The sequence below is a fragment of the Meriones unguiculatus genome, chromosome 11, assembly GCF_030254825.1.
Source record: "Meriones unguiculatus strain TT.TT164.6M chromosome 11, Bangor_MerUng_6.1, whole genome shotgun sequence".
NCBI classification, from domain to species: domain Eukaryota; kingdom Metazoa; phylum Chordata; class Mammalia; order Rodentia; family Muridae; genus Meriones; species Meriones unguiculatus.
The window spans coordinates 37604473-37631336 of NC_083359.1; the positions used below are offsets into that span (position 1 = coordinate 37604473).

Sequence of the window (26864 nt, forward strand, 5' to 3'; positions counted from 1 at the left end):
CTCTTCCATTTTTTTTGAGGTCTTTCTACAAAGTCCAGGCTGACCTCAAACCTAGGTAATCCTTTCTGTTTTAGCCTCCCTTCTTCATGTATTTTTTGCTTTTTATTTTTATAGTTACGTGTCTCTGTGTGCGTGGTTGTATTTTATGCCACGACATGAGTGTGGGAGTCAGAGGACAACTTGCACAATCTGGTTCCATAGGTGACTCAGGCTGTCACGCTTGATGGCAGATACCTTCATACACTGAGCCATCTTACCTGTCCTCTTGCATGCTTTGTGGATATTTTCTTTAATATGGTTTAGTTTGTTTTGGCATAACGGTGGGTTAGGGCATTCATGATATAGTCTTTAGGCATGCTTTTATTGTAGGTGTGATTTTATTTTCTTCTTTCTTAAAACAACTATTACGGGGTATTTTAGATTAGTATTGGAGTCCAGAGGGCACCTGCTGATTTTGCTAGGTTTTGAGGTCCCTGAACAGAGATTTAAGAAGAAAAGACTAGTTTTTTAAGAAGAAAGGCACGTTTGAGGACAGAAGGACAGTGGCCTGTTATAGGTCATTTATGTAGTGTCCACTGTGTACCACATTTGTATGTCATGCGTTTTTTCCCCCACATGTTTTGTCATCACAGGTAACCCTTAGGAGAGTGGTGATAGAGGTGGTGTTCCAGTCTTTTTCTCTGTCATTGTTCTCTTTTATATGGTAATCTTTTAAAAATTTTGTTTATTTTATGTATATGAGTGTTTTGCCTGTATGTATGTTTGTATACCATGTGTGGACCTGGTACCCTCAGGGGTCAGACAGCCCTGGGCCCTTTAGAACTGGAGTTATAGATGGTTGTGAAATGCCTTGTGGTGTTGGGACCTAAATCTGGGTCCTCCAAAGGAGCAACCAGTGCTCTTAACTGCTGAACCATCTTTCCAGCTGCTATTACACTAATCTTGGTGCCCATCCTGAGACAATGGATTTTAATCTTGACATTGTTGGCTCTATTTTTTCTGAAAATTTTTTTATTTAAAAATTAATTAGCACAAACTATATTATTTTGTTTATATATGCATATATATAATATAAATGGGCATTTTTCAACAAATTTATTCTTGTTGATTCTCCTATCTTCTTTCCCATTCCCCTTCTATTCACTACTCATGACCACTTTTCTGTTTTCATGTCATTTGTGTTCTATTGTCCTCCCCCACATTTTGAACCCCTCTTTTCTCCTCTTAGTTTCATAGCCTATACCCACACTACCCACACTTACACTTACATACAGATAGACATAAAGCTAGGATTGACATGAGATCATGAGACTTTGTCTTTCTGAGTCACCTTGTTTAACATAATGCTTAGCAAATCCATTCATTTTTCTGTGGTTACCATTATTTCAGTTTTCTTTACAAGTGGATAAAATTTCATTATGTACCTAAAACACCTTTTCATTATCCATTTGACTAGGTTCACATTAGCTTTTCTAGCTTCATGGAGTTCTCCCTCTTCAGTTAATGGCAGCTTGCTTCCTGCAGTTTTTTTGTTCTGATTTATCTGGTCCATCTTGTTCTTTCATACATTTCCTACCTTTATTGTCAGTTTCATTTTCAGGCCTTCTAGTACGAGTGATTCTCACTACTACCAGCTCTTGCCTTGGCAAAGTTCTGACTGGGCTTTGCATCTTTCCGAAGTTCCTCACACTCACCTTATACTTACTGCCCGATTGAACAAAATCTCTATGGTTTCATGTACAGACTTTGCTGACCTCCTCTGCTTTCCAGGGAATTGCCTGTTTAACTACTCTAGACTTTCCCTTCTGAAGTCCACTGGTTATTTTGTCTCACACAGACTCTGTTAATGTTGACACCAGTGGGTCTTAACAGATCTGTGTAGCTTGTTCACGCCGCCTTGAATGTTAGGGATGCAGAAAAGTCCAGATCTCACGGAGATTCCTTCTTACTTGTTCATGTTCCATGGGCTGGTTACTTTTAGAAACAGGGTTTCTACCAAGTGTGGTGCTTCATACCTTTACTTTGAACACTTGGGAGGCTGAGGCAGGAAAATTCCAATTTTGAGATATCTAGCACTTCATAGGGATACCTCGTCTCATAGTGAGAAAAGAGTTGGCTTCAGGTCTCCTGAGCCAAAGTGATCCTCTTTTCTCAGCCTTCCACATAGCTGAAACTGTAGACACAAGCGCCACTGAGCTCAGCTTTCCAGGGGCAGAATTTTTGTGGAGTTTGTTTTATTTTGTTCTTCAGAGAGAAGATCTTGCTTTGTAGCCATGGAGGGCTTAGGTTTTAGGTGTGACCATGCCTGTCTACTTGTTTTATGTGCATGAAAATAAATCTCTGCTACCACAGATTTGCTAGCACAGGTCTAGATGTAACAATTATGACCATCTGGCCAATACAAAGAAACATTCATCCTAAAAAATAAAGATAAATAGATACATGGAATGGAGAGAGAGAGAGAGAGAGAGAGAGAGAGAGAGAGAGAGAGAGAGAATTGACTCACAGCTGTGTCCCAGAGTCTATATGAGGTTAAATGTTTTGGGGTTTCTTTGTATTAATGGTTTGCTAGAGCACTTGGAGCAGCTCTTTGGCTAATGTGTGTGTGAGAGAGATTTTCTTCTGGAAACTCTTTTATGGAAAGCTATACATTGTATTCTCTTCTGAGTCAGATTGATCATTTATATAGTCCTAGAGAATTCTTCTTCTTCCAGAACCTTAAATTCAGTAAAACTGCACAAAGGTTTGTTTCTTCTCTGCTCATGGTAGGAGTTCCATTTTATTTGCTTGCTTGCTTCCTTCCTTTTGTTCTTTCTTTTCTCTCTCTCTGTCTCTGTCTCTCTATTTCTCTCTCTGGCTCTGTGTGTGTGTGTGTGTGTGTGTGTGTGTGTGTGTGTGTGTGTGAGATACCTTTATTTCTTGGATGCATTAGTTACAGATTGTTAATACATTTTTTCCTGGAGAGAAATAAACTAACATCTATTCATGTTAGATGAACACCAACAATAGAACAAAGCAGTGATTTCTCACAAGTCCATCTTGCTGAACCAATACGTTTAATTGATTTAGAGAACATGAGTTAGGGGTTGCTTGCAGGAACATTGCTTACTTACAGCTGTTATCATCACAGAATCCTATCCTAGCATGGTGTTGACCTCCTGGAAGCTTCATCGTAGAGGCAGAGTGGAGGCAAGATGATGAGAGGTTCAAGGCCATCCTTAGCTACACTGAGAGTTTAGGGCAGCCTGTGCTGCACAAGACCCTGTTGCAAAAGAAAAACAAAATTCCCCAAAATATAGAAAGTACTTTGGCTTTATGAGATCTTCCGGTTTATTACTAGTATTATTATTTGTTGAAATTTTAATTGCCAAACATACTACAATTTTATATATTTTGTGGGCATCTGAAAAGATTTTTTTCTGTTCTCTGTCAAGGTTCCCATGTATATATTGTTGACTGGTGTTCTTAATCAGGCCACCTTTCGTTTTTATTTTGTCCTCCTCTTTGCGTATAGGTCCATATATTCTTAATAGAACTCAGGCTCTCAGAATGTGTTTTGAGTTTCATCTCCTATTTTGTTTTTGCTTTGAGATGCTAAATGTTTGAATAGGAGTTAATACTACTATATCTTCATTATGCATTTAAGATTTGAATCTTACAGTGGAAAAATAGAAAGAAACAGCACAGTATATGTCTGTATCTCCTTGACCTCATTCCACCAATGGCTGATAGTTTTACTCTTATTTGTTTTATTTCTTCTCCTGTGTACATGTGTATTTGTGGGAATATTTGGAGCTAACTTGCAAGTGTCTTGATTCTTCTTATTTCAGCATGCATTAAAACAAGAATTGTTTTGCCTTCTTTAGTTTTTTGTTTTGTTTTTTATTGAAACAGGGGCACTTTATGTTTGCCTTGCTGTCCTGGAACTTGCTATGTAGATCAGGCTGGCCTCTGACTCATAAGTGCTGGGATTAAATGTGTGCACTACATCCAGTAAGTGTGTCTTCTTAGCCACAGGACCAGCCTTCTATCCAGATACATGAGCACTCCAACATGGAGCCCAAGTTTACACCACCCCCTGACTGTTGAGTTATGCCTTTTACAGCATGCATTCGTGCATGCATGCCAGGGTCCTGTTTGTCTCCATTATTTCTCAGCCTTTTCTCTTTTTAATTGAACATTTTAAGTAATTGGTTCTCTAAGTGCCCCAACATGGATTTATCTGTTTCTTCATTTAAGGTGAAATGAAATTTGTATCTGTGTGTGAGAGAGAGAGAGACAGAGAGACAGAGAGAGTGAGTGTATGTCTGTGTGCGCATACATTCATTTGTTTTGGGGGCCTGTGTGGAGGTCAGAGGTCAGTCTCATATCTTTCCTCAGGAGCTATCTACCATGTTTTTTGAGACAGGTTTCAGGCTAAGCTGGATGGCCAGCAAGCCCTAGGGATCCTCCTGTCTCCATCTCCACAGCTCTGGGATATACAAACACCAAACCCATGGCTGTGTCCTAACTCTGATCCTCCTGTTTGTGCATCAAGTGATTCACTGTTTGAGCCCAAGATAGAGTTAAGGTTTCCATCAAGAATTAATTGTATATCTCTCCTGTTCCATCAGTCAGGAGTGTGGTGTTAGTTTGCTCTTAGTGGTCATCCTGCCCGTGACTGAAGAGTTAAGGTGGGATTGATATCTTTATGGTTTGTTATAAGTCTTATAATCAGTGATTAAATTAATGTTTTCATAGTTCCATTCCTTTTTCTTTTCCTTGTGTTTCCATTCCTCCCATTTCACCCTCAGACAAGGTCTCACTATGTAGCACGGGCTAGCCTCAAACTCATGATCTCCTTGCTGTAATCACTTGAGTCCTGAGTTTACCAGCATGTGCCACCCTGTCTAGTTTCATTTTCATTAGTACTTTTAAAAAAGCAACATTCTTTACCTGTGACATTCTTATACTTGTGCTGTTTAAGGACTAACACTAACTACTTTCATGGCCATCTAAGATGAAGGGGATGAGGAAGTCAGAATATTCGTGCTGTTCTTAATTTCTTTCCATCTTCTATTCTTTTCTTATTCACTAATTTTTATTTAAAATGAAACATTGTATGCAGTAATTTGAAAAAAATTATTAGGCATATCTTTCGTGCTTGCAGTTGTAGTTGCATGTGTATATCCACCACAGAATACAGTGAGGTCCAGACGGTTGAAGGACACAGGAAGCAAACTGACAGGCTTAGGAAACAGCCTGCCAGTGGGCCTCAGGTCCCTTTGGGTATTGCTGCTTGTCAGTCTACCACCTTAAAATGCTTCATGACTCTTGGTGTGGGTCTCCTGGGCAGTGAAGACTTGTAGTAGATGGAGTCTGCCACAGGATTGTTTTCTGGGCTGCAGGAGCAAGTAGTGGATCTCGTTTGGGGGCCAAAGTCTTTCAGACTTCTTCCCTTTCGTTTATGCCTTCTCCATATTTGTGTCTTACAGTGTGTCTTTTATTCTCTTCAGGTCTCCCAGTTGCTGGGCAAACCTCAGAATTTGTTAACCAAGTGTTAGGGAAGACTGCTGAAGGCAACCCCACTGGAGGCCTTGTAGGACTGAGGATACCAGCGTCAAAAGTGTAATCAGCCTCATTGGACCACTGGTCAGCAATGTCTGTTTTTGTCATGTTATCCATTGTAAATTTTCATTGTTTTGCATGTCAATTAGCATTATGTAAACATTTATAATTAGGTTACGTTGTTTTAAGACCTTGTAGCATAAGTAAAGCATGATCCAAAATACTTGATTATTGCATTTTCAGAGCATAAACCAGTGACCCTGCTGCTGGCATTAGAATGAAGTTCAAGTGTTAAATAAATGTGAAGTACAGATTGTAAACATCTGTTGAAGCAAAACATTTTGGAGGAGTGAATATATTAGTATAATGTTAAGTATTAAGGCGGGTTTATGCTCTGAACCACACAAAAAATACCGAGGAAGCATTTTTTTTCAAAGTCCATTTAGATTGTTTTTTAGAATGACTGCTTTTTGTTCTAATTTTTCACAGCCATTAATCTCACTTGTATATGGTGCACCAAGCACTGATGTGTGTACCATGGTTAGATGTTTATTTTCAGAGCTCAATATGATATATATAAATACATATATATATATATAATTGTCTGTGCAAGTAAGAAAAAAGCATATTCTTTGTGCCTTGTATTTTGGGGAAACTCTAAAACTGGTAATATTTTGTATGATGAAAACCCTAATGAGGAAAAACAAGATATATAGATGAGAAAATTATGGGGTTTAAATGTCTTTTTGTTCCAACTCTTTTTCAAATTTTTTGAATGTATATAGGACTATGTTGAACTGTAGATATATGCCACAGAGTCTGTGTATTGTATAAAAAACAAAACAAAAAACAAACAAAAAAAGATGGCTCTAGAAAACTCCTATTTCGGTACTTGACCGGAAGAAAATACTTGCACATTATTGCGATTGTTTTATTTTTTCTACCAAAGACAAATGCAACTGGTATGGCAGACTGCCAGTCTAAGTAAAGTTTTGCACAGCTTACATGATACTGTATGAATGTATGAAAAAAAGAGTAAAAATTAAAAGGTCAGGGTTAGGGATCTTACTCAACTGTGAATTTTATTTCTGTTTGGGTCCAATTATCTACAGAAGGAGCATCCATACATAAAAATGTTATTTTGCTGTTCCTCTAGTTTGCTTCCATAGTAGATAAGTTGGTGGCCATTTAGGTATCTTTTATTTCTGCACTTATTGTAGGAAATTTTAATATATTTCATATTAGTAAGCTATTGATAAAATAGTTTTTGACTTTGAAAATTAAAGTTTATTTAGCTTATTGTAGTATATTTCCACCAAACAACCAAAATACAGATTATTTTTATTGTATTATGTATATATATGTAAAGAAAGAAAAAAAGCTAAAAATATCTAATACTTTAGTTGCCACTTTTCCAATTGATGTATTATTGTGCATGTAATATTTTCAAAGATCAACACAAGCTTAAAACAAATTTATAAATTTTTATATTTTTGTACAGGTATTTTCTTCAAACTTACATGTGACTTACCTTCTGTAGTTTCTAGAATTGAGAAATATGAACACGTTTAGTTTTTAGGTGCTCTTCTTTGCTCACATAAACGGCTTTATTAGTCAGTTTTTAACTGTGCTCAAGCTTTACCTCTTGATAAAGAAATTCCTTATGTCAAGGCAGCATTATAAACCTTCCCCACAGGTCCATCCATCCTGTCTTTCTTGACGGTTTTATCTCAGATCTTGTGTTTTGGAACTATGAAAACTGGTGGCTTAAAAAGTAAAAACAAACATATCTAGAAGAAAACCTGAAATTTCTGACATAGTTGCTATTTCTCCATTACCCATTGATAGAAAAATAGTTGTCCTTGATCTGCACAGTAGTTTCTTTTCCTTTTTTTCTCCTCTCCCCCAACCTATTTGTAAGCTATAGCACAAGAAGTTTCAATTCTAGAACACAGTAACAATCCAAAAATGTGTCTTACTTTCCTCTTTGACATCATGAAACATAAGAAACCAAGAATTGTCTTGACAGGTTAGCTGGACTGTAACAAGGTTCCTATGTGTTTGGTGGAAGTGTTCCACATGTTAGTGTGTTCACCCTAGCAGATAATGCGCTCACATTTCATAGTTAGTAGAATTCAAGTTTTTACTTTTTAGGTGGGAAAAAACAAAGCATAGGTTCACAAATGGAAGTATATGAAGTCGTGACCATGTGTATCTGGTAAATTTTAAGTGTTCCAGAATTTGGCAGTTTTGCAGTCAAGTGAACATCGCTTCATGATAGCAATTCAGTTGGTGAAGTTTATAAAATTGCCCCTTTCTAGCTGCCCTGTTAGGAATTCTGGTTTTTTGATATCCTTTTCTTGTCTGCAAACCAGAATTTGATTTTTGGTCTTGCATTTCAAAAGACTTTGAATCTGTTTAGTAGATTCCATACTCGTGCATTTCAGTGTTTTATATGTACTACTTAAGTTAAATAGTTGAAAGCCTTTAAAATAGTTGAGCTTTTTAATGTTGACACTTTATTTTGTACCTATTTATATATGTATGTATATCTTAGAAAAGCACTTTGTTATAAAATTGCATTTTATATGATTCCTGCCATTTGCTGCTAAACCTGGGCTGGTCAGAACGCTGCAGCGATACTTGATCTAAATAAAAACCTGGCAGTAAAATGTAGAGTGCAAGTTAAATCCTCTTGCTGTTTAAGATGACATAGGCAAGCTGTGCAGCTTTACATTTTAACCAGGGGACTCTGTGGCATTTAAAACCGTCTAGAAATGGTTGTACTTTTAATGCCAGTAATGATCTGCTTCCTCTATTGTCTTTAAAATACCTACACCTAGTGTATCACAGACAGTTCTCATGAGTATGTAAAAAACCCAGCAGTTGTACATGTTCCGTTTTCAAAATCGTGCATGTATTTTTGGGTGGAAATCATTAGAGTGAGAGCTGTCTAAAGGTTTTCTGTGTTCATACATGGTATACAGATAGCTCATGAAGTCCAGAACCTTCCTGTAAGTGAAGGCATTGTGAATTCTCCTCAGACAAACCCACTGTTCCAAAAGCAACCATAAACTGACTCTAGTACTACTACAGTAAAAAAGTAACAATGAACCTTCTGCTTCCTGGTTTCAGATACACTGGATTCCTTAGTCTGTGCCCACATGAGAGCATGCTGCTGGCTGCTCCTGTTAAGGTTGTGTGTGAGTCTTTCAGTCAGTGAGGTTGCTTGCTGTGCTGTACCATGTATGGGTTCTTGTCCTTTCCATGTCCTTCATGAGAGATTTGGCTGTGGCTTGATCTTGTGCCTTACTTGTACACTTAAATGAAATACCTTCATTCCTTCCCACTTCCCAGACCTTAACTTTGTCCTTTTTGTAAGAGAATCAGAACTATTCCAGAAGCATCATGGAGGACTTCAGATGGGCATGGTTCCATAGTTCCCTCTCTTTGTAGTTATTTTATACTTGTATGAGAGACCAGTTTTGAATGATCTTTGAGTAATCTTGCTACATCCCTTCTCTCTGGCTTTTATGAGGTTGTCCTGTGTCTCTCTGATGCTTGGCTTCATTTGCTTCTTAGCAAGAGTCTGCATCTACAGACAGGTGTGTTCACTTCATGTGCTTGAAAGTGACTGTTTGTTTTCCAGAACTTTTTAGGAGAAGAGTACCCATTTTGTTTGTTTTTTACAACAGATGACAAGTCTCTTTAAAAAAAGAAACTGAAGTACAGTACTTTTGAAATACAATGCTATTGGTATGAATTTCTCTTTTATATATACTATTCATACAATTATCTGATGTTTGCCTTCATTAATAAAGCTGTTAGTTTATTCACCAACATGTCAAGAATGGATGTGCTTTTCTTTATTCCATACACTTAAACAATACTTTAGCTGCTAAGATTTGGTTAACTTCCTAAGAAATGAATTCAAGTTGCCTTCAGCAAGAATTAACAAAACTATGTTCCCTTTCTTTACATAGTCTTCCTAAAGTTCTGTTCAACTACTTTCTAGTTAATTATGTGACGGAATGTTAGCATCTCTCCAATCTTGAAACTTGAATTTTGAGAACGCATTGAATTTCAGTGTTAATTGAAAAGGTCTCAACTATGTTTCTAGTGGAGTCTTTTGTGGAATACCATTTCCCATGGAACTGCGACCACTTGCACAACTTTGCACAGAACTGCAGTCTTGTTCTTCCCTGGATCATGACAAATGAGTCTCACACAGTGCCGTAATACTTGTGGATTCTTTTCGTCATCTTTGTCATCTTAATAAGGGCATTATGAGAAAATGACTCCATGGTTCGTTTTTTTTTTTTTTTTTTTTTTTAATATTTCAAACACAGTGGGATGTAACAGTGTCAGCTGTAAGGATGGTGGTTTCGTTTTAAGGAATAAGCATGTTGGGGGAATGTGATGAAAATGTACTACTGAGAGTTACACACTTCCATAGGCAGGTGGGATTATGTGTTGAAGCATAGTCTCCGTGCTTAGTAAACTAACTGAAATAGACATTACACCTAGGAACTGCACTATGCCAAATTGCCATTTAGTTTTGAAGAGACTTTTGGAGGTGGTAACAAGGTAACAGAACCTCACAGCTACTTCCAAATAGTATTTAGGAGTTGGAGACTTGGTGGCTAGTGAAGAGCACCCAGGTTTGTTTCAGCGTGCCAAGTGTGAACTGGGCTTGCCTCTTTCCTAACAGTGTAAACGCCTGGTGCAGTTGACTCAGTTCCGGGTGCGGGAGTGGGACTGATTCTGTGTCTTGCCCTTTGTTCTGTTTTTGTTTTTTTTTTTTTTTTTTCAGAACTAAATAAAACTGTATGTGTACTGTATCTGCCTTTCCACCACATGTTTTACGACACTGTACTCCACTGCCTACTATTGTCTTCTTGTCCTAAAGTCTGTCCTATAGCATAGCATTTGTGGTTCACAAGGACTCCGGAGCTGCCAACATGGAAGGGCAAGAATACAAAGCGTTTGCTCCTACGGTTTGGCAGCCTCTTTGAGTAGTTGCACTTAGGAGCTTGTCTGTGATATGATCATAAAGACTCCAGTAGTTTTGTTTATTCTCTGCCCCCAGCTGGAGCTGTGACACTTTATTGGATTCAGTCTTGTCTCTTGTCTAGAAAGAATATTGTATGTTGTTCACGCATGAGCTGTTTAAAAAATGACTCAATGTTGGTTAATAGTTGTGCAGTTTTCCTTTCAGGAGAAGGCCATGCACAGGTTGCTTTGTTTTCTGTCACCCTCTAACCTGTCCGCACTTGTAGTCAGACACAGAATCATCAGTGTATGCAGCACCCTTTGTAATTTAAAATAAAAAATATGAAAAGGTTTTGATGGTTTGATTCCATTTTGTCTCTTCTCTGTTTTGTTGCCTGCAACACAGCAGTCATCCATTCCTCAAGATGAACTGTTCAGAGACAGTTCCAGCCACACACCGCAGTGGGAGCCAATGTGCTTCCTCTCTTTGGGGCGTGTCCAGAGAGCTAAGGTATACTGACACTGGAAGCTGGGATTTTAATACTTAAGTGAGGTTTGGTTATACCATAGAATTATTTGATAGAAACAGTTTTGTAAGAAACTTTCTTTGTAAGCAGTGTTTACTACTTAATTTGTCCTTTGAAAATTGGGACAAGGGATTTCTTTTAGAAAAACAAAGTAGCAAAACAGTCTTCAGGCTAGGGGAGCTGTGTTCCTAAGCCAGAGGGACCTGCCTGGGTGAAGGCGGCTTAGGAGTATATGTTCTTCAGCCACAAGCATTTGCTGAGAACCTACTCTGCCAGGATGTTTGCGTAAGTGCTGGGTTTCAGAGGGATTGAAGAGATCTCCACAAAGTCAGTCCACCGAAGGGAGCAACATGTGAGCAGAAAACACAAGAAAAGCTCAAGGTATGACATCCTGTGGTGATGTTAAAGAAGACAATGAGGGCTGAGGAGATAGCTCGTTTGTCAGAGTGCCAGGCAAGCTTGAGGACCTTAGTTCCATCCCCCACACTCAGGTGAACAGCAAGGTATGGCATGGACACTCGGTGACACAGGCCAGCATAACCTACTTGGAAACTTGAAAACCTGTCCCAAAACAGGACAGCACCTGAGGGATGACAGCCGAAGCTGACCACTGGCACATAAGATGTCACCTTCACCCTTTTTTTTCTCTCTCTCTCTCTTTTTTCTCTCTCTCCCCCTCTGAATGATACTGAGGTCATTAAAAAAGAAATTAAAGTAGTTGTGCTCTCTTGTGGCTGATTTTCCTGCAGGACTTACCTTTGAGGACTAAATTACAAGGGCCCTTCTCGCAGTGTTGGGAATTCTTAGCAGCTAGATGAGCTGGATCAGTGCAGTCTTCTAGATAGCATCAGTGAAACACATCAACTGGTGAATTACTTTTTTATTCCCCCCCCATCCCCACCCCCATCCCAAGACAGGGTTTCTCTGTGTAACAGCCCTGTTTGTCCTGGCACTAACTTTGTAGACCAGGCCAAGCTGGCCTCAAACTCACAAAGGTATGACTGCTCCTCCCTCCCAAGTACTGGGATTAAAGGCATGTGCCACCACACCTAGCTAACTAATGAATTCATAAGCTGTAGTGCAATGAAGATTTGAAAGAAAAAATTTTAAGTGCTGTCATAATTCAGCTAAAAGGTTTAGAATTGGAACATAGTAGCTGTCCTTACATACGGGGGTGGTCCTCAAGCTTTGCTAGTTGTCTTATAAGAGCGTTCCTGTACTATCAGGCCTAGGGAGCTGGAGGCCTTGTGCCTTCTACAGAAGAGTCTGTCAGCACTTCTGACGACAACACTCAGGCTACATCCAGCCAATGATGATACTCGGTTCAGTTCACACTCCAGGATACTTGAGGCACTCTGAGGACAATTCGTGCTTATCTCAGATGTACCAGGCCAAATCACGAGCAATATCTGGAAGACTCTTCATGAAGAGGAAAGCAACGCGTTCAGAATCTGAAAGTCAAAAGGATCTAAAGCCTAGTCAATGTAGTAAAGACAGCTACTGAATGAAAGGAGCGAAATAGGGCAGAAGGGACTTCCAAGATGGGATGTGCTGGCTGTGCAGCTGCGCCTTCCAGATAGCTTCTAGTTTAGGGTGTAATATTGGGCTGTCCTCTTGGAACAAAGTGTCTCGGGAAATAGAGACCTGGGGAGCTTCTTGCTCTTGCTACTGCAGACTGCTGGTGGCATAGGAATTTCCCCAAGAAGGATGGTAGCTGAGGGTCCAAAGGTAGGACAATCTGCCTCCTGCTGACTTCGGGGTTTTACCAGTGTCCTAAATGGGGAGCTTTACTCTGAACATTATAGTAATTTGAATGTCAATCTAGTTCTTTAAATGCTTTTAATCTTAAAATAGTGCTTGGAATAAAAAACAGAAAATGTACAAAATTGAAAGAAAACTGAGTGAATGAGTGAATGAAAATACACGCTAGACTCCAGATCAGGACTTGTCAACTTAGGAGTTGTTACTGGTGCAGAGTCACATTAAAAATGTGATGCCATCTTAACACAATAAACCATGAGTGTCCTGAAGTTGTGAGGAAAAAACAATAGTGGAAAGATGTTGTGGTTAGGAGAGGATAAATCCTATCATCTAGAAGACTGCATGCCAACTGCCATTTAGTGCATGAAGGGACAGGCACGTAGATTAATGAGTTTGAAAGATTCAACTATATAACAGCATAGTCAATGTGGCAGCTAGAACCAATGTAAAGAGGGCAGAGTTTTCTAAAGTGTTGGAGCCACTGAGTAACTCAGAAAATATCACGTTGGTCCTGCATCTCACACTACAAGCTGTGTATATTTCAAAATGGGTAAAGATACAAGTGTTTTAAAAAAGCATAACTACTAGAAGAGGAGGTGGACCATCTTAAATCCTTGGGAATGGGAAGGACTTTTTACCATAGACCCAAGTCTAAGAGTCATAAATAAAGATCCATCAATGTTATGTGAAACCATGAATATTTAAATGATCTTGAAAGTAAAAAAGCACCATCGGCAAAATCAAAATGCTACAAAGAAAGTTTGCAACCCATGTAAATACTTGTACAGAAAGAGCTCCTGGAAACTAATACAGAGTAGATTGATGGCCCAGTAGAAAAATGAGCAAAGTAAATGTGATAGCTTTGAAACATTTCTCAGTCTCATCATGAGAGATGCAAAATAAAGGCATTTTTTGAGAAAGAGACTAAATGATAAGAATCCCATTGTCAGCACACCATGCTGGTGGGGCTAAAGGAAGTGGGCATTTCTACAGTTTTGCTGCTGCGGGGTAAACTGATATGAGCTGTATGAAGAGAATTTTTTTCTACTTTGGTTCTTTTGGGACGGCCTCACACTATAGTCCTGGCTAGTCTGCAACTCACAGGGATCCACCTGCCTCCACCTCCTGAGCGCTTCGATGAAGGTATGCACCACCACACCCAGATAGGAAAGAAATATGAAAGCCTGTGTGAAGTTAAAATACATGTCAGGCAGCTATGGCAATCAATGGCTGTAATTCCAGCAGTTGGGAGACTGAGGCAAGACGATCAAGTGTTCTAGGTCATCCTTGGCTATGTAGTTCAGTTGGAAAGCAGCCGTGGGCTACATGAGACGCTGCCTCAGAAAAGCAAAGATAAAATACATATGTCCTTTCACCTAGTCTATTTGTTCTGCCCTTTCCACTTTCCACTTCCTGTAGCGGAACAAGCCAAGTGAAGCACTTAGTAGAAAATGCCTGCACATACCGTGGTGTTCCCAGTGTTGCTTAGTCATCTGTGAAGAGCAACTAGCAGGCATTGAGTTTAATACCTCGTTGTCAACAACGCTTAAGGAGTTTTATGTACTACCTCATTCCTCAGGCAGCCTTAGGAGTGATGCCGCTGATGATCTAGCCTGGAGGAAGCTAGAGTGGGCTTGACAGCCACAAGCCTGGAATCCAGGCCTTGGTCACTTGCAGTGAGGAATGGAGCACCTCTTAGGAAGTTGGTGCTGTGGAGACTGGCTGGTACTACACCACCGAAGGGGCTGTGTGTGCAGGGTGAGAAAAACGTTTTTAAAAGAGGGAACCCTACACCCAAGGCTAGAGGACCTCTCAAGAAATAATCTTAAAAAGCACCACCCTTCCTTGCGGTTTGCACTGACACTGTTTCTATCAAAACTATATGACAAAACCAGAACCGCTGCTGTGAGATACTTGTAATCCAGTTCTACACAAAGCAGAACCAGAGCCCTAGAAATGTGTAAGGAAATGTAAGTTCTGTATATGAGAAAGCCCCAGATCATGGTTGTCTTGATGGAAGTACCCCCGTGACCAGCTTTGAAGTCTACAAATTACACATTTTGTGTCTTACTCTAATTCATACTTAATGTAGAAATTTTGTTTTAAAGTTTAAAGAAAAAAATTGCAACGTTTTGGTACTTTTTTTTTTCCTATGAAAAAAAGTCACCAGAATAGCTGGTCCCTGAATAATAGAAAGTGACCACTGTTCAGCGGAGTTTTTCGTTGTTTCCCTAGTATAGGGAACAAAACCCAAGGCCTGGTGGCCGGCAAACTCATCCTCCAGTGAGCTGTATTCCCTGTCACTATCCGCCCCCCTCCCCCCAACTGTTCTTCATAATCACTTTTCACTTTTCCGTTTAGTAGAAGCAGACGGGAGAGGCTGTGCATGTTCTACGTGTCAAGGAAACGTCCAGGTCTGGGCTGGCAACCTGGTTTGCTCCGCGCCGGGTGTCCGGCGGCGACGAAACAGTCGGAGAAGGTGGGCAGGCGGCAGGCGAATGTGCTCAAGCTTGGCCGCAGCCGCTTTCCGTAGCCGCGTCTCCAACATGGCGGCTCCCCAGGATGTCCACGTCCGGATCTGTAACCAGGAGATTGTCAAATTCGACCTGGAGGTGAAGGCGCTTATCCAGGTACACATCTCAGGCTCCTGCCGGGCTCTCGTTGGCCGCCTTGGAGTTCTCCAGAACCTTCGCGCCTGGCGCAGCTTCCCAGGCCCACTACCCCGCTCCAGGTCGGCTCCTCGGGCACCATACGGTTGGTTCCCCGGGATCACTGACCTTCAGCGCTTTTCTTTTGCGTGTTGGTTCACCCGCCTCTGGGGTGTCCTTACACCGCCTCAGTCCCTTGGCCACACTGTAGAGGTCCCGGGCTACCCGCCCACCCGCAGTCTCGGAGGTGGTCCCTCCTTGCTCCTCCCCTATTGCCTCCCACACCTACTTTTCAATGTTAGGGGCCCGGAGGCCACCTGGCATGGGAGTCCCTGGCCGAAGCTAACGTAACCTGGACCGTGGGTTGTAATTTTTTGAATGAAGAAATCAAATACTGTGCCAAGTCCTGGTTCAGAAGGCAGGCAGTGCCAATACTAGGACCTGGGTGGGGAAAGCCAGCTTAGGAAAAGCGTTTTTAGAGTTTCTCTACCCGGTTTAACAGCCGGGGAAGTGGGAAGCTTGTCTGGAAGAAGGTGTAAGTAGGAGACAGTAGTACAAGAAAGCTAACACAGGCAAGAGCAGGGAATGGCTCCAGTTTGGCAAAAAGAACCCAAACGGCTCAGAATACAAGCTGTGACAGCCAGTAAGAAAACAGAGTGTGGCTCTGCTGGTGAGTGCTTGCCAAGCACCCCAGTGCTGCATAAATAGGTAGTGATTTCCGGGGTACGAGAGTCCCTGTAAAAGGGGGGTGTGTGAAGTAGTGTTCTCTAATAAACCAAATGCACACAATACAGTAGTAGTTTATCCTAGTCTGCGAGGAAGTGTGATTTCGTGAGTAAGCTAGAGCGTGAGTGAAGAAACTTGACGTGAATGTCACTCCCGAAATGGAACATGCCTGGACCAGTTCTAGACAAATAAGTAAGATTGGGTTTATGTAAGTGAAATCACCAGGGTCTGGGGATAAATGTAGCTCAGGGCAGAGTTAAAGTTTAGCCGTGTGCAAGGCTCTGGTTTCAGACCTCAGAGCACACATAAATATACATATACATACATGAAGTTGCTAGTGTGGTGGCTCTACCACTCGGGAAGTAGAGGCGGGAGGATCATGAATTTGAGGCCAGCCTATACTACATAGAGTGACTCCCCCTCAAAAAAAGGACTATATCCAGTAGGAAACTACATGTTTTCCTATTATCATCCTGTTTATGTTATCATTATACTTCATTTACCTAGGTCTCCTTTGTGACCTATGTACTTTGGATTCTTGTGGTTACTGATGAGTAAGCATAACCCTTTACATTGTATTCTTGTGGTGTTCCAGCTACTCTGCTGAGTGGTTGGTTTTTTTTTTTTTTTTTTTTTTTTTTTTTGCAGAGAGATATGACCTTGAGGTAGGTAAGATGAAACAACGGAGACACAGAGGACTTACGGTTTTCAAGAATTGCACTAATAAATTGCTGTAATCAGGACTTGAATATACACAGGCTAACTTTAGAGCCCACTCTAAAGCTTGGCTCTGGGAATTCTGACTTTCTCTCCAGAAGCAAGTTCTCAGTCCACCTTTAAAATTATGACTTGCAGCACATGGTTTGCAAGATCAGACTAAGTTAATTTTGTTCCATGTTACCAGGGGCTTAGGTGTCTGGATTTTAGAGAAGGAGCTGAAGTTAACAGTGTCTTTCAGTTGCCTTTTTTGGTTGAACATGGAAGCTGCATAAGCCTTTCACAGTGCCCGGAAAGCATTTTGTTAAACTTTTAAGTCAAGGTTGAGTCTTTCCTAGCTAACTATTCATTTGTCTGGCTACATATAATACATACAAGGTGTGTGTGTGTGTGTGTGTGTGTGTAAGAGAGAGAGACAGACAGACAGACTGTGTGTGTGTGTGTATTTTGCTGGTGATGGATCCCAGGAAATCCAAGCATGCTGTGCAAGTGTGCTTACCACTGAACTACATTCCAGCCTGCTTTCACGTATTCTTCTCAGCTGTAAGAGGGATGAGAAGACTGAAAATGATGGTTTTGCTCTTGTACAGAAGAGAACAGCATTGAGCGGGACTAGGTGGAGCCAGGCCAATCTTAGCTGTGGCCTAACTCAGCCTTTCACTTTTCCATCGCCTTCCAGGATATTCGAGATTGTTCCGGACCCTTAAGCGAGCTCACTCAACTGAATACTAAGGTGAAAGAAAAGTTTCAACAGTTAAGGCACAGGATACAGGTAAGTGAGGCTACAGAAAGAACCACTGTTAGCGGAGGGTGCGGGGCAGGGGTGGGAGCTCTGGCCTAGAATAGCCTTTGCATGAGAGTTGACCAGGTGCCACCCCACATGCCACCTGGAGAGAGCAGGAACCGTCGTGACAGTGAGGGTGACTGGACTAACAAAGTTTGGAAGCTATGCACTCGTTCTCTGCTGAGTCCATTGCCAGCATGTCCTGGGTGTTTCCCATGCTATCATTTTGCGCGTTAGCCTCCTCACAGTTTCTGGAGCCAGAGCTTCCATCGTGCGCTCATTATCCCACCTGACTTCACTACGGTGCACGAGCTGTCTCAAAACCCGAGAGTGAGAAGGAGCCATGTGACTGGCAGAGCCAGCTCCACTGCTGCGCCGGCAGGAATGGGTGCTGTGAATCTGCCCATAACCGGAGGGGAAGGTGGCGTTTCCAGAGCCACCTGGATTCACCACATGTGGTCAATAACATTGTCCCCAAACGGTCCTTCAGCTCTTCGGTTGCCTAGCAGAGGAAGACAGTCTCTTCCGAAGCTGCTGGGAGAGTCGGCGGGTTGGACAGCTTCTTGTGTGTTACCCTCCTAAGGGATTTCCCAGGGCAGTTTCAAATCACTGTCACCATTTATCAGTGATCTCCGTCTCCAGCACTGCTTCTTCCTTCCAAACTTGCAAAAACCTTGCTTCCTCTGTGTTCTATTTTCTTGTGTGTCCACAGATGTTGGTCTTGGTTCTGTGACTTGGTGATGTTCTTTATTTGTTCTCTGCATCTCCTCCTCCAAATAAGTAACTGCTCTGATTTGTTGCGTCCACATCTTCCCAGAGTTGTTCTGCTGATGCTTCTCCTTCTGGGAGTGGCCATGCCACAGCCTACCTGTGTCAGGAAGACCTCCACTTGAACAGCCACCGGCCTTTTTATACAGTTGTAAAGTTGTAGTTTTCTCCTGCTGTTTCTTTACCAACGAGCATTCATTTGGGCTGCTTCTATGTTTTTATTCTTAGAGCTAATTTGTTTTCTTCAAAACTCTCCCAGCTCTAACTACCACTGTTGAATAAGTATTTGCATGTTTACCCGGTGTTTATGTCCTCCCCTGGTTTTGAGTAAATAGCCTCACCAATACATTTACCTATTTATCACGCTCTGGACCCCATTACAGTCTGTCTGTGAACATACATATGTTGCTGGCATCTAGCAAGGTGATAGGCCATTGAATGGTATCCCAGCTCTCATCTACCTTTCCTTAGCATTTGAATATTCTATCTATACCTGGAAATACCGAAAGCACTTAATCGAATGTTGTGTATTTCAACAAGGTCGTGTGCTCACAGAAGAGAAGCGGCCTCGTGTTCACAGCTATGCTGTTCCCTATGGAGTTGATATGGACACGGCTGTGTGGAAATGAGAATTATGCTGTTCCCTATCTAGCTGATTTTGGGCATAGCTCTGTGTAAATATCTGTCTTTGCATCTGTGTCTCTTCAGCTGGAATTTGAGAGCAACAGAACACCTTTCATTTCTCCAGAGATATTGGGTTCTCTGTGACAACTTCCAAGCAGCCTTTTCTAAGAAAATTGTACATTTTTCCTTCCTTTGTCCTATCTCCATTTTTCCTGTCCATCTCAGTGACCCACTGCCAGGCAAAAGAGATCAATGTAGCAAAAAAAAAAAAAAAAACAGACTACAAGGTTATTTGTGCAGTGACAGCTTTGTGGGTGTTCTAAACCAGAAAATTATGTCAAATAACTGGTGAAATTTGCACTTTTTTCCTTTTTTTTTTTTTTTTTTCTTGAGACAGGGTCTCACTACGTAGTTCTGGCTGTCCTCAACTCACTATGTAGACCAGGCTGGCCTCAAACTCACAGAGATCTGCCTTCCTCAAGTGCTGGGATTACAGACCTGTGCCACCATACTCAGTTATACATTTTTTTTTTCCAATTCACAGTCAGTTGTTCTATTTTCTGCTCTAGCAATACTTGTGAGGCATAAACCTGGAAATAATTTCCAAGCTGTTGAAATGATACATAGATACACATGCTTGTTACAAACCAGCATATGTAAATTTGTTTTGGAATAAGTAAATTATTATCTTATTAGTTAATGTGTTGATGTTTGTTTTGAGCTCTATGGTTTGCTTGAAAGTGGAACTTGTGAAAATAGGACTTGAGACCTGAGGTGTTGTGGCATCTTTACAGTGTGTGTGACGGGTCTGTTATCTCGGCCGGATGCTGTTGGTCATGTCTTCTGTCTTTTGCTCACAGTAGACTCTCTCCTTGGTGTTTTGGATCATGAACACCCACCTTCTGCACACCTCTCCTGCAGCCTCTGCAGCCTGGCCAGGGCACATCTCTCAGTCTCCAGGATTATCACAAGTCTGGGGACACTGCTTATGTTAATTTCTCTTCCATTTAGTTCTCAAACCACTCAGGAAAGACAAATCATCCCTCTAGCCAAAGCCCATAGCACATCCTCTGCATCCCCCTCAAAATCAAAATAGATTGGAGTAGTTACAGAAATGGGCAACATTTGGAAACACATAATAGTGTGGTATCTTCCTGGCATTGAGTTGGGATCAGCAGGCTCTTGTTTTGTGAGCTTTTTTCTTTATTTCAGCAGGCTCAAGGTTGTACAAGTAGCAATCCCAGCTCTAGCTAGGGCAGCCATTCTAGAGCTGACCACTCCAGCACCCGTGTCCCTGCTCACCTTTGGGCTGCTGGGATTTGCTTCTCTCTCTTGCAAACTTGCCTGTAGTTTTAGAAGGATACCTGATTATTTTGGACATGCTCTGTCACTCCCAAGTGTCTGTGATAAAGGATGCTTCAGTTGCTTTTGTGTCTCTGCTAAAAACAGAAGTACTCTTGGTTTTTCATGCTGGCTAAAAACTGTTTTCCTCTCCAAGGAGCTTGAGCAATCAGCAAGGGAGCAAGACAAGGAATCCGACAAGCAGCTTCTACTTCAGGAAGTGGAGAACCACAAAAAACAGATGCTCAGGTAGGCAGGGCAGCCTGCTGCCACCTCTGCTGGTCCCTTGCTGGCCATGAGGCTTGTACATGTGTTTCCCTAATAAGCCTGGCCTAATGGCGATATAGTGGTGTTGTTAACACACACAGGCTGAAAGTTCTCTAGGTCAGTGAGTCTCAAATGGAGGAGAGAAGTGGGATAAGGAGAGTCCGCACAGACAGTTGGAGCTGTGTGTGCTTACAATGCTCGCGTTGTTTATGTGTCTGTATAACCGCCCTTATACTGTACTGTACATATTTGAGCATTTTAAAATGTTGTAGGTGTGAGAGATTTGTCTGTGTGCCACTTTGTGAGACCCGGGGTGAAACAGCTCATCAGGCCTGTACACAAGCACCTCTTCGCTTTGAGCCCTCTCCATGACCTGGGTTCTGTTGTTGGCTTATTTTTTCGGACAGGGTCTCTTGTATTCAAACTCAATGTGTAGCTGAAGATGACCTTGAATTTCTGAACCTCCTGTTTCTGCTTCCCAGGTGCTGGGGTACAGGCCTGTGCTGCGCCATGCTGCTGTGGTGCTGGGATGAAAGCCAGGACTTTGTGCATGCTAGGCAAGCACTGTATCGACGGAGCTACACCCCACACCCACATTTTATGTATTTGAAAACAAAAATGTGCTTACTTTTGGGGGCTGGAGAGATGGCTCAGTGGTTTCAATGTGTACTGCTCTTCCAGAGGATCTGAGTTCAGATCCTAGCACCCACGTTGGCTTACGGCTACCTGGAGCTGTAACTCCAGCTCCAGGGGCTCTGATGGCCCTCACTTCCACAGGCACTTGCACTTACGTGCTTACATACACAGACAACACACACACGCACACACACAGAGATGAAATAATAAAAACTAAACTTTAACAATTACTACTTTTATAATACAGGGTGAATTTTATTCAAGAATAATTGGTATGAGAAAAGCTCACTGAAAGTAAGCCTCCTCAAGATAGACCAAAATTTAGCTTTCAGTATGGCTTTATCTGAATAAATGACACATAGAAATGCAAATAAGTTTATGTTAGAATTGAGATTTCAGTGACATGGTAACTGTGTGCTGATCTTTGATTATAAAGTCGTATATACCATTTCTTAATCTCTAATTCAGGGAATATAACTCTTTTAACAATGTCTGGCAATATGAATTACTGTTTCTCCTTTCAGGTTTGACTTTTGTACCATAACCCAAAAGGGTCCTGTTATTGCAAACATACCTAGGCCCCTAGTATTAAAGGCAATCTCTGTGGTCACTACCGTGTCAGAAATCCCATAGGTTTTCCTTTGTCACAGCTATTTGTGGTGTCATTATTCTCCAGCCACAGTCTCATTAACAGCAGCTGTGTTCATACCACTCAGGTTTCAGGAGAGACTGCCAAAGACATGGGAGTGAATGGTGTAAGTGTTCCTGGCTCATTAGAATGGCTTTTTATGCCACCAAGGGTTCTCATCATAAGATGAACCCATTAGGAGTGTGTGTGTGTGGTGTGTGTGTGTGTCTGTGCAAGGTAGTAAGTTAAATGAAACACTGTCAGCTTAATGTGGTTGTAAAACAAAGCATGGCTGTGTCTGGTGTGGCATTGAAAGTTTGAGGAAAGAAAGTAGGAAATGTTGGAGCAGCAGGTATGTTTGCCGGGTTACCGGGTTTGTCATACTGTATAGTAATTGCTTACTTTTCTCCCTAATAAACGTGAGTTCCTTGAAGACAGGCACTCGGTCAGCTTTGCGAGGAGTTTGCAGATGTAAACGATTGTCTGAAATGGCAGGTGTGGCATGGGCTGGCAGGTGCTGTGCTGGCATCTGGAGGCCCATCTGAAGATTGCCTTTAGTCGCAGCTCTCGGGAGGTGGAGACAGGAGGATCTCTGTGGATTCAAGGCCAGGCTGGTCTACACAGTGAGTGCCAGGACTAAACAGAGATCCCTGTCTCAAAAAAAAAAAAAAAAAAAAAAGGATGGAAGGAGAACATTGACTCCGCAAAATTGTCCTCTGATCTACACACACACACACTGTGGCATGCATCGCCCACCCCAGTCATACACACACATAATTTGTTTTTTTTTTTTTTTTAAAGAAAGCCAATCTAATGGTTAAGTGCTCAGTTCTGTCCAGGGCTTGGCCTGGTTGAGTTCAGCTGGCTGTGTGACCGCTCCAGAGCATGGTTTGATTGTTAGAGGGATGTAGTTAGCATCTTTGTCAGTGAAGAACGGATCGCAGCCTCAAGCAGTACTTGCATTTGAGCATCACCTGCAAAGGAGTGGGTGAAAATGGGAACAGGCCAGTCAGGGCCCTGGGATCTGTGCAGTGCTTAGGATGGTGCCAAATAGACAAAAATCAGCAAGCCGCAGAGGAAGATTGAGGGATTTGGGTTTGTGTGGCTCTAATCCCTCCAACTGCCCCTATGGGAGAAATGGTGGTTCCAGCGGAGGAGGAATGCTGAGTCATGTCCTCAGGAGCAACACCCAGACATTAAAGCCGCTGTGGGTCTATGTCTAGCAGAGTGCCATGGCTCTGCTCTCCCAGCTGCTAGCAGGAGAGCAATAGTGACGGAATGTTCTGGAGACATCTTTCAGAGATTCAGAGGACGGATGCTAGGATCTGTGCTAACGCAGTGACCAGGGCTACAGAGAAGAGGGAGTGGTGGGAGGTGAGGTGAACCCTGGGTCTCACCCAGGGGGTGAACTCGTTTGACCACACAGCCTGGTGGAGCTGCCAGGACCTCATGTGTGACTTGTCTTCCTCTAGCAACCAGACCTCATGGCGGAAAGCCAACCTTACCTGCAAAATTGCCATTGACAACCTGGAGAAAGCAGAACTTCTGCAGAGAGGAGACTCCTTGAGGCAAAGGTACCATCTTTTTATCCTCTGGGCTCTGATAACACAGCATCGAAGTACTATGTGGCGGCCTTTATTTTCGAAACGTTTGTACTTTATGTTATTGAATGAGTTTTTTTTTTTTTTTTTTTTGAGACTGGGTCTCACACGTCCCAGGGTGGTCTCACACCTGTGTGCTCTTACAGGTGTGAACCACCACACCAAGTTTCTGCAGTTCTGGAGATCCCGCCAAGGGCTCTGTGTACACTAGGCAAGCACTCTACCAGCCAGGTTACATTCCCCGCCCTGACTAAACTCGGCTTTTGTTTTGTTTTGTTTTCATTTGGTTGTCGGGTTTTTGTATGTTTTATGTAGGAGTAGGGTTTTGAACCTAGGGCTTCATGCATGAGGGGCACATGCTGTACCATTGAGCCTTTCCAGCCTTCCTATCCCAGTCCTCCCTGATTATTTTTAAAAGACTTTCATTTAACGACGCATGTGTAGTATTTATGGTATTAACCGGCCCTGTTGGTGTGTTTGCGTTTCTGCCTTTTCAGTAGTGTATGAAATGCCTCTAGGCCAGCTCTGTCTGGTTCCTTTGAAGAAGGAGTTTTCTGGGAGTGAACAAACATTTCTGAGTCTCTCCATATGTAGTACACGCTGCTTTACAGACAGCCACAGCCTGGCTTCCATTCCTCCTGGCCTACATTCTTGAGCCTAGCGTACATCCTTAGCCATACTGGCCAACGTTTTAGAAAGGTGTGAACAGGGTGCTGGTGGTACACGCCTTTAATCCCAGCGCTCAGGAGGCAGAGGCAGGCAGATCTCTGAGTTCGGGGCCAGCCTGATCTATAGAGTGAGTTCCAGGACGTCAGGACAGCCAGGGTTACACAGAGAAACTGTTTCTCGGGGAAAAAAGAAAGAAAGAAAGAGAGAGAGAGAGAAAGAAATGTGTGCTAGCTGGCTGTGTTACCGCACACCTGTCATCCAGCACTTGGGGGTGGCCGAGGCGAGGACATTGTGCCTTCTAGGCCAGGCTGAGCTACATTTGGAGACCTCCATCTCAAAGCACAAACAGAAGAAGTACTAATGCAATAAGTTTAAAATGGTGCTTTTTGCCAGCTAGGCTTTTGTTACTTTTGCTGCTTCCTCTGAACTTGCAGGAAAACTACCAAAGAGAGTTTGGCCCAGACATCCAGCAACATCACAGAGAGCCTCATGGGGATCAGCAGGATGATGTCACAGCAGGTGCAACAGAGCGAAGAGGCTATGCAGACTCTAGGTAAGGAGGAGGACACTGCTCTAGAACGCACGCCCTTGCCTCTCTGTGCACTTCTCCGGCTCTTCCCAGCTGTAGCTTCCTGAGACAGCTTGGTCCTTCCCAGGGAGGTGTGCTGTTCCTCCTCTGCTGTCAGTTGTGCAGCTGTGCTAGACACGCCGTGCGCCATCAGTGCCTCCTGAAGGAAGCATTGCTAGGCTCACAGGAGAGTGGAGCCGGCCAGCCTCTCTGGAGATGGTGTCGGCAGTGCTCGCAGGGGGTCTGGGAGTCTGGTTTGCAGCATGGGCTCATGGTCTAGGCAGGTTTGGGAATTAGGGCCACTGGTAAGACCATTACTGAGTTCCTTTTAAATGTAGCAGCTGGTGGCCACAGAGGAGGCTGTTTGAGACCATGGCATTCTTGTCAAGTGCCTTCTCACCATGGAGAATTTGTCCTTTGTAGAGAATTTACCCCTTTAGGGCCCTTCAGTGTAGGGAACAGAAGAAGAGTTTTCTCTCCACAAGACTTCATATCAACCAAGGTAGACAGTGAGGTTTGGTAAATTCTTGAACCTACCGCCATGTTCTCATGGCTGTCACTCACAGCCACCTTGTTTCATTTCTACCCTCAGTTCATCCTCTGTCCCACACATCATCCAGGAAAGTAGCTAAAAGCTGATAATAAAGCGCTAGAGAGATGGCTCAGTGGTTAAAAGCAGGAACTGTTCCTCAAGAGGACCCAAGTTCAGTATTTAGCACCCAAGTCAGGCAGCTTTCAACTGCTTATAGCTCTACAGACATCTGCACTCACATGTGTATATCCACCCAGATACGCACATAATTAACAATAATAAAAATAAATCTCACCTCCCACACCCAACCCCCAGCTCTGGCGCTGGCCTTGTTGGCAGCCATGGTGTCCGGGTGGTGCATTCTGAACCAGGCTCCTCTTCTCTTGCAGTCAGCTCCTCACGGACTCTCCTGGATGCAAACGAAGAGTTTAAGTCAATGTCAGGGACCATCCAGCTGGGCCGGAAGCTTATCACAAAATATAACCGCCGAGAACTAACGGACAAACTTCTCATCTTCCTTGCCCTGGCCCTGTTCCTTGCTACGGTCCTCTATATTGTGAAAAAGCGCCTCTTTCCATTTTTGTAAATGAGAGCTGCCAGCTGGGGCCCTCTGCACTCCTGCCTCAGGACCGGCGGCTCTCCAGGACTGGCCAGGCTACCAGACTGGGCCTCCCCTCTCCCTCAGGGGCTCAGTGAACCCAGTGGAGGGGAACACAGCAGCCCAGCTTCCTGCAAGAGTCTGCTTGGAAAGGCCGTGTGGAAAAGAGGAAATGAAACCTCCAGGACAGAGTGGTAGCACTGTGGCTGCCGCACGGAGCACTTCAACCCTGGGACCTGATGCACCTCCTCTCTCCATGTCCCCAGGCATAAGTCCTAGATCTGGTGGAGGGGGGGTGACGGCAGCTCGTGGCTGTTCCCTGAATAAATCTCACTTATTACATGGAGTGAGAAATGCTGAATTTTATAAGAGATCTCTGGGAGTGTTGCATGCCTCATCGTGTTGATTCCTAGGACACGAAGGTAGATTATTCAACAAGGAGTTAGTGAGGCTCAATGCGTAAGAGCACTTGCTGTTCTTCCAGAAGGCCTGGGGTTCAGTCCCCAGCACCCACACGGCAGCTCACAACCACCTCTAACTCCAGTTCCAGGGCATCTGATGCTGTGTGTAGGAACAGGCACATAGTATACATACATGCAGGCAAGCACTCACCCATACGTTGCTCTTTTAATTTATTGAGGGTGAGATGGCTCAGCTGGTAGAGGCACTTGCCGATACATCTGATGACCTGAGTTTCACCTGCAGGCCCACAAGTCGGGGGAAACCAGTTCCAGGAAGTCGCGTGGCAGCTGTGGTTTGTGTTGTGTCTGCACACACACAAATAAATAAAAGACAACAATGGTGGCACAGCTGCCACAGGCTGATCCCCAGACACTGCCAGATATTACATACTCAGCTGTGACGCTCACACGCTCCCCCCAGCAGTAGGGAGGTGTCAGCAAGGGGAAGTACAGATAGCCGCCACCAGTG

The 26864-nt window shown here is 42.9% G+C and overlaps 2 protein-coding genes across 6 annotated transcripts in view; both read left to right on the forward strand.

Moving 5' to 3' along the window:
- The window catches only part of Crebrf (CREB3 regulatory factor), a 71052-nt gene extending 60161 nt beyond the window's left edge, over positions 1-10891 (forward strand). For all 5 annotated transcript variants that reach the window (XM_060363885.1, XM_021635613.2, XM_021635612.2 and 2 more), the window contains exon 9: positions 5496-10891. In XM_060363885.1, coding sequence (XP_060219868.1) covers positions 5496-5611 — 116 coding nt within the window. In that variant the 3' untranslated portion in view covers positions 5612-10891. The remainder of the gene's footprint in view (positions 1-5495) is intronic.
- Positions 10892-15197: 4306 nt separating this feature from the next.
- Positions 15198-26280, forward strand: Bnip1 (BCL2 interacting protein 1). The gene is made up of 6 exons (XM_021635605.2): positions 15198-15457; positions 17598-17690; positions 20593-20684; positions 23439-23540; positions 24671-24789; positions 25726-26280. Exons 1-6 carry the CDS (start codon positions 15326-15328, stop codon positions 25920-25922), a joined length of 735 nt encoding a protein of 244 aa, XP_021491280.1. The 5' UTR covers positions 15198-15325; the 3' UTR covers positions 25923-26280.
- Positions 26281-26864: the final 584 nt, after the last annotated feature.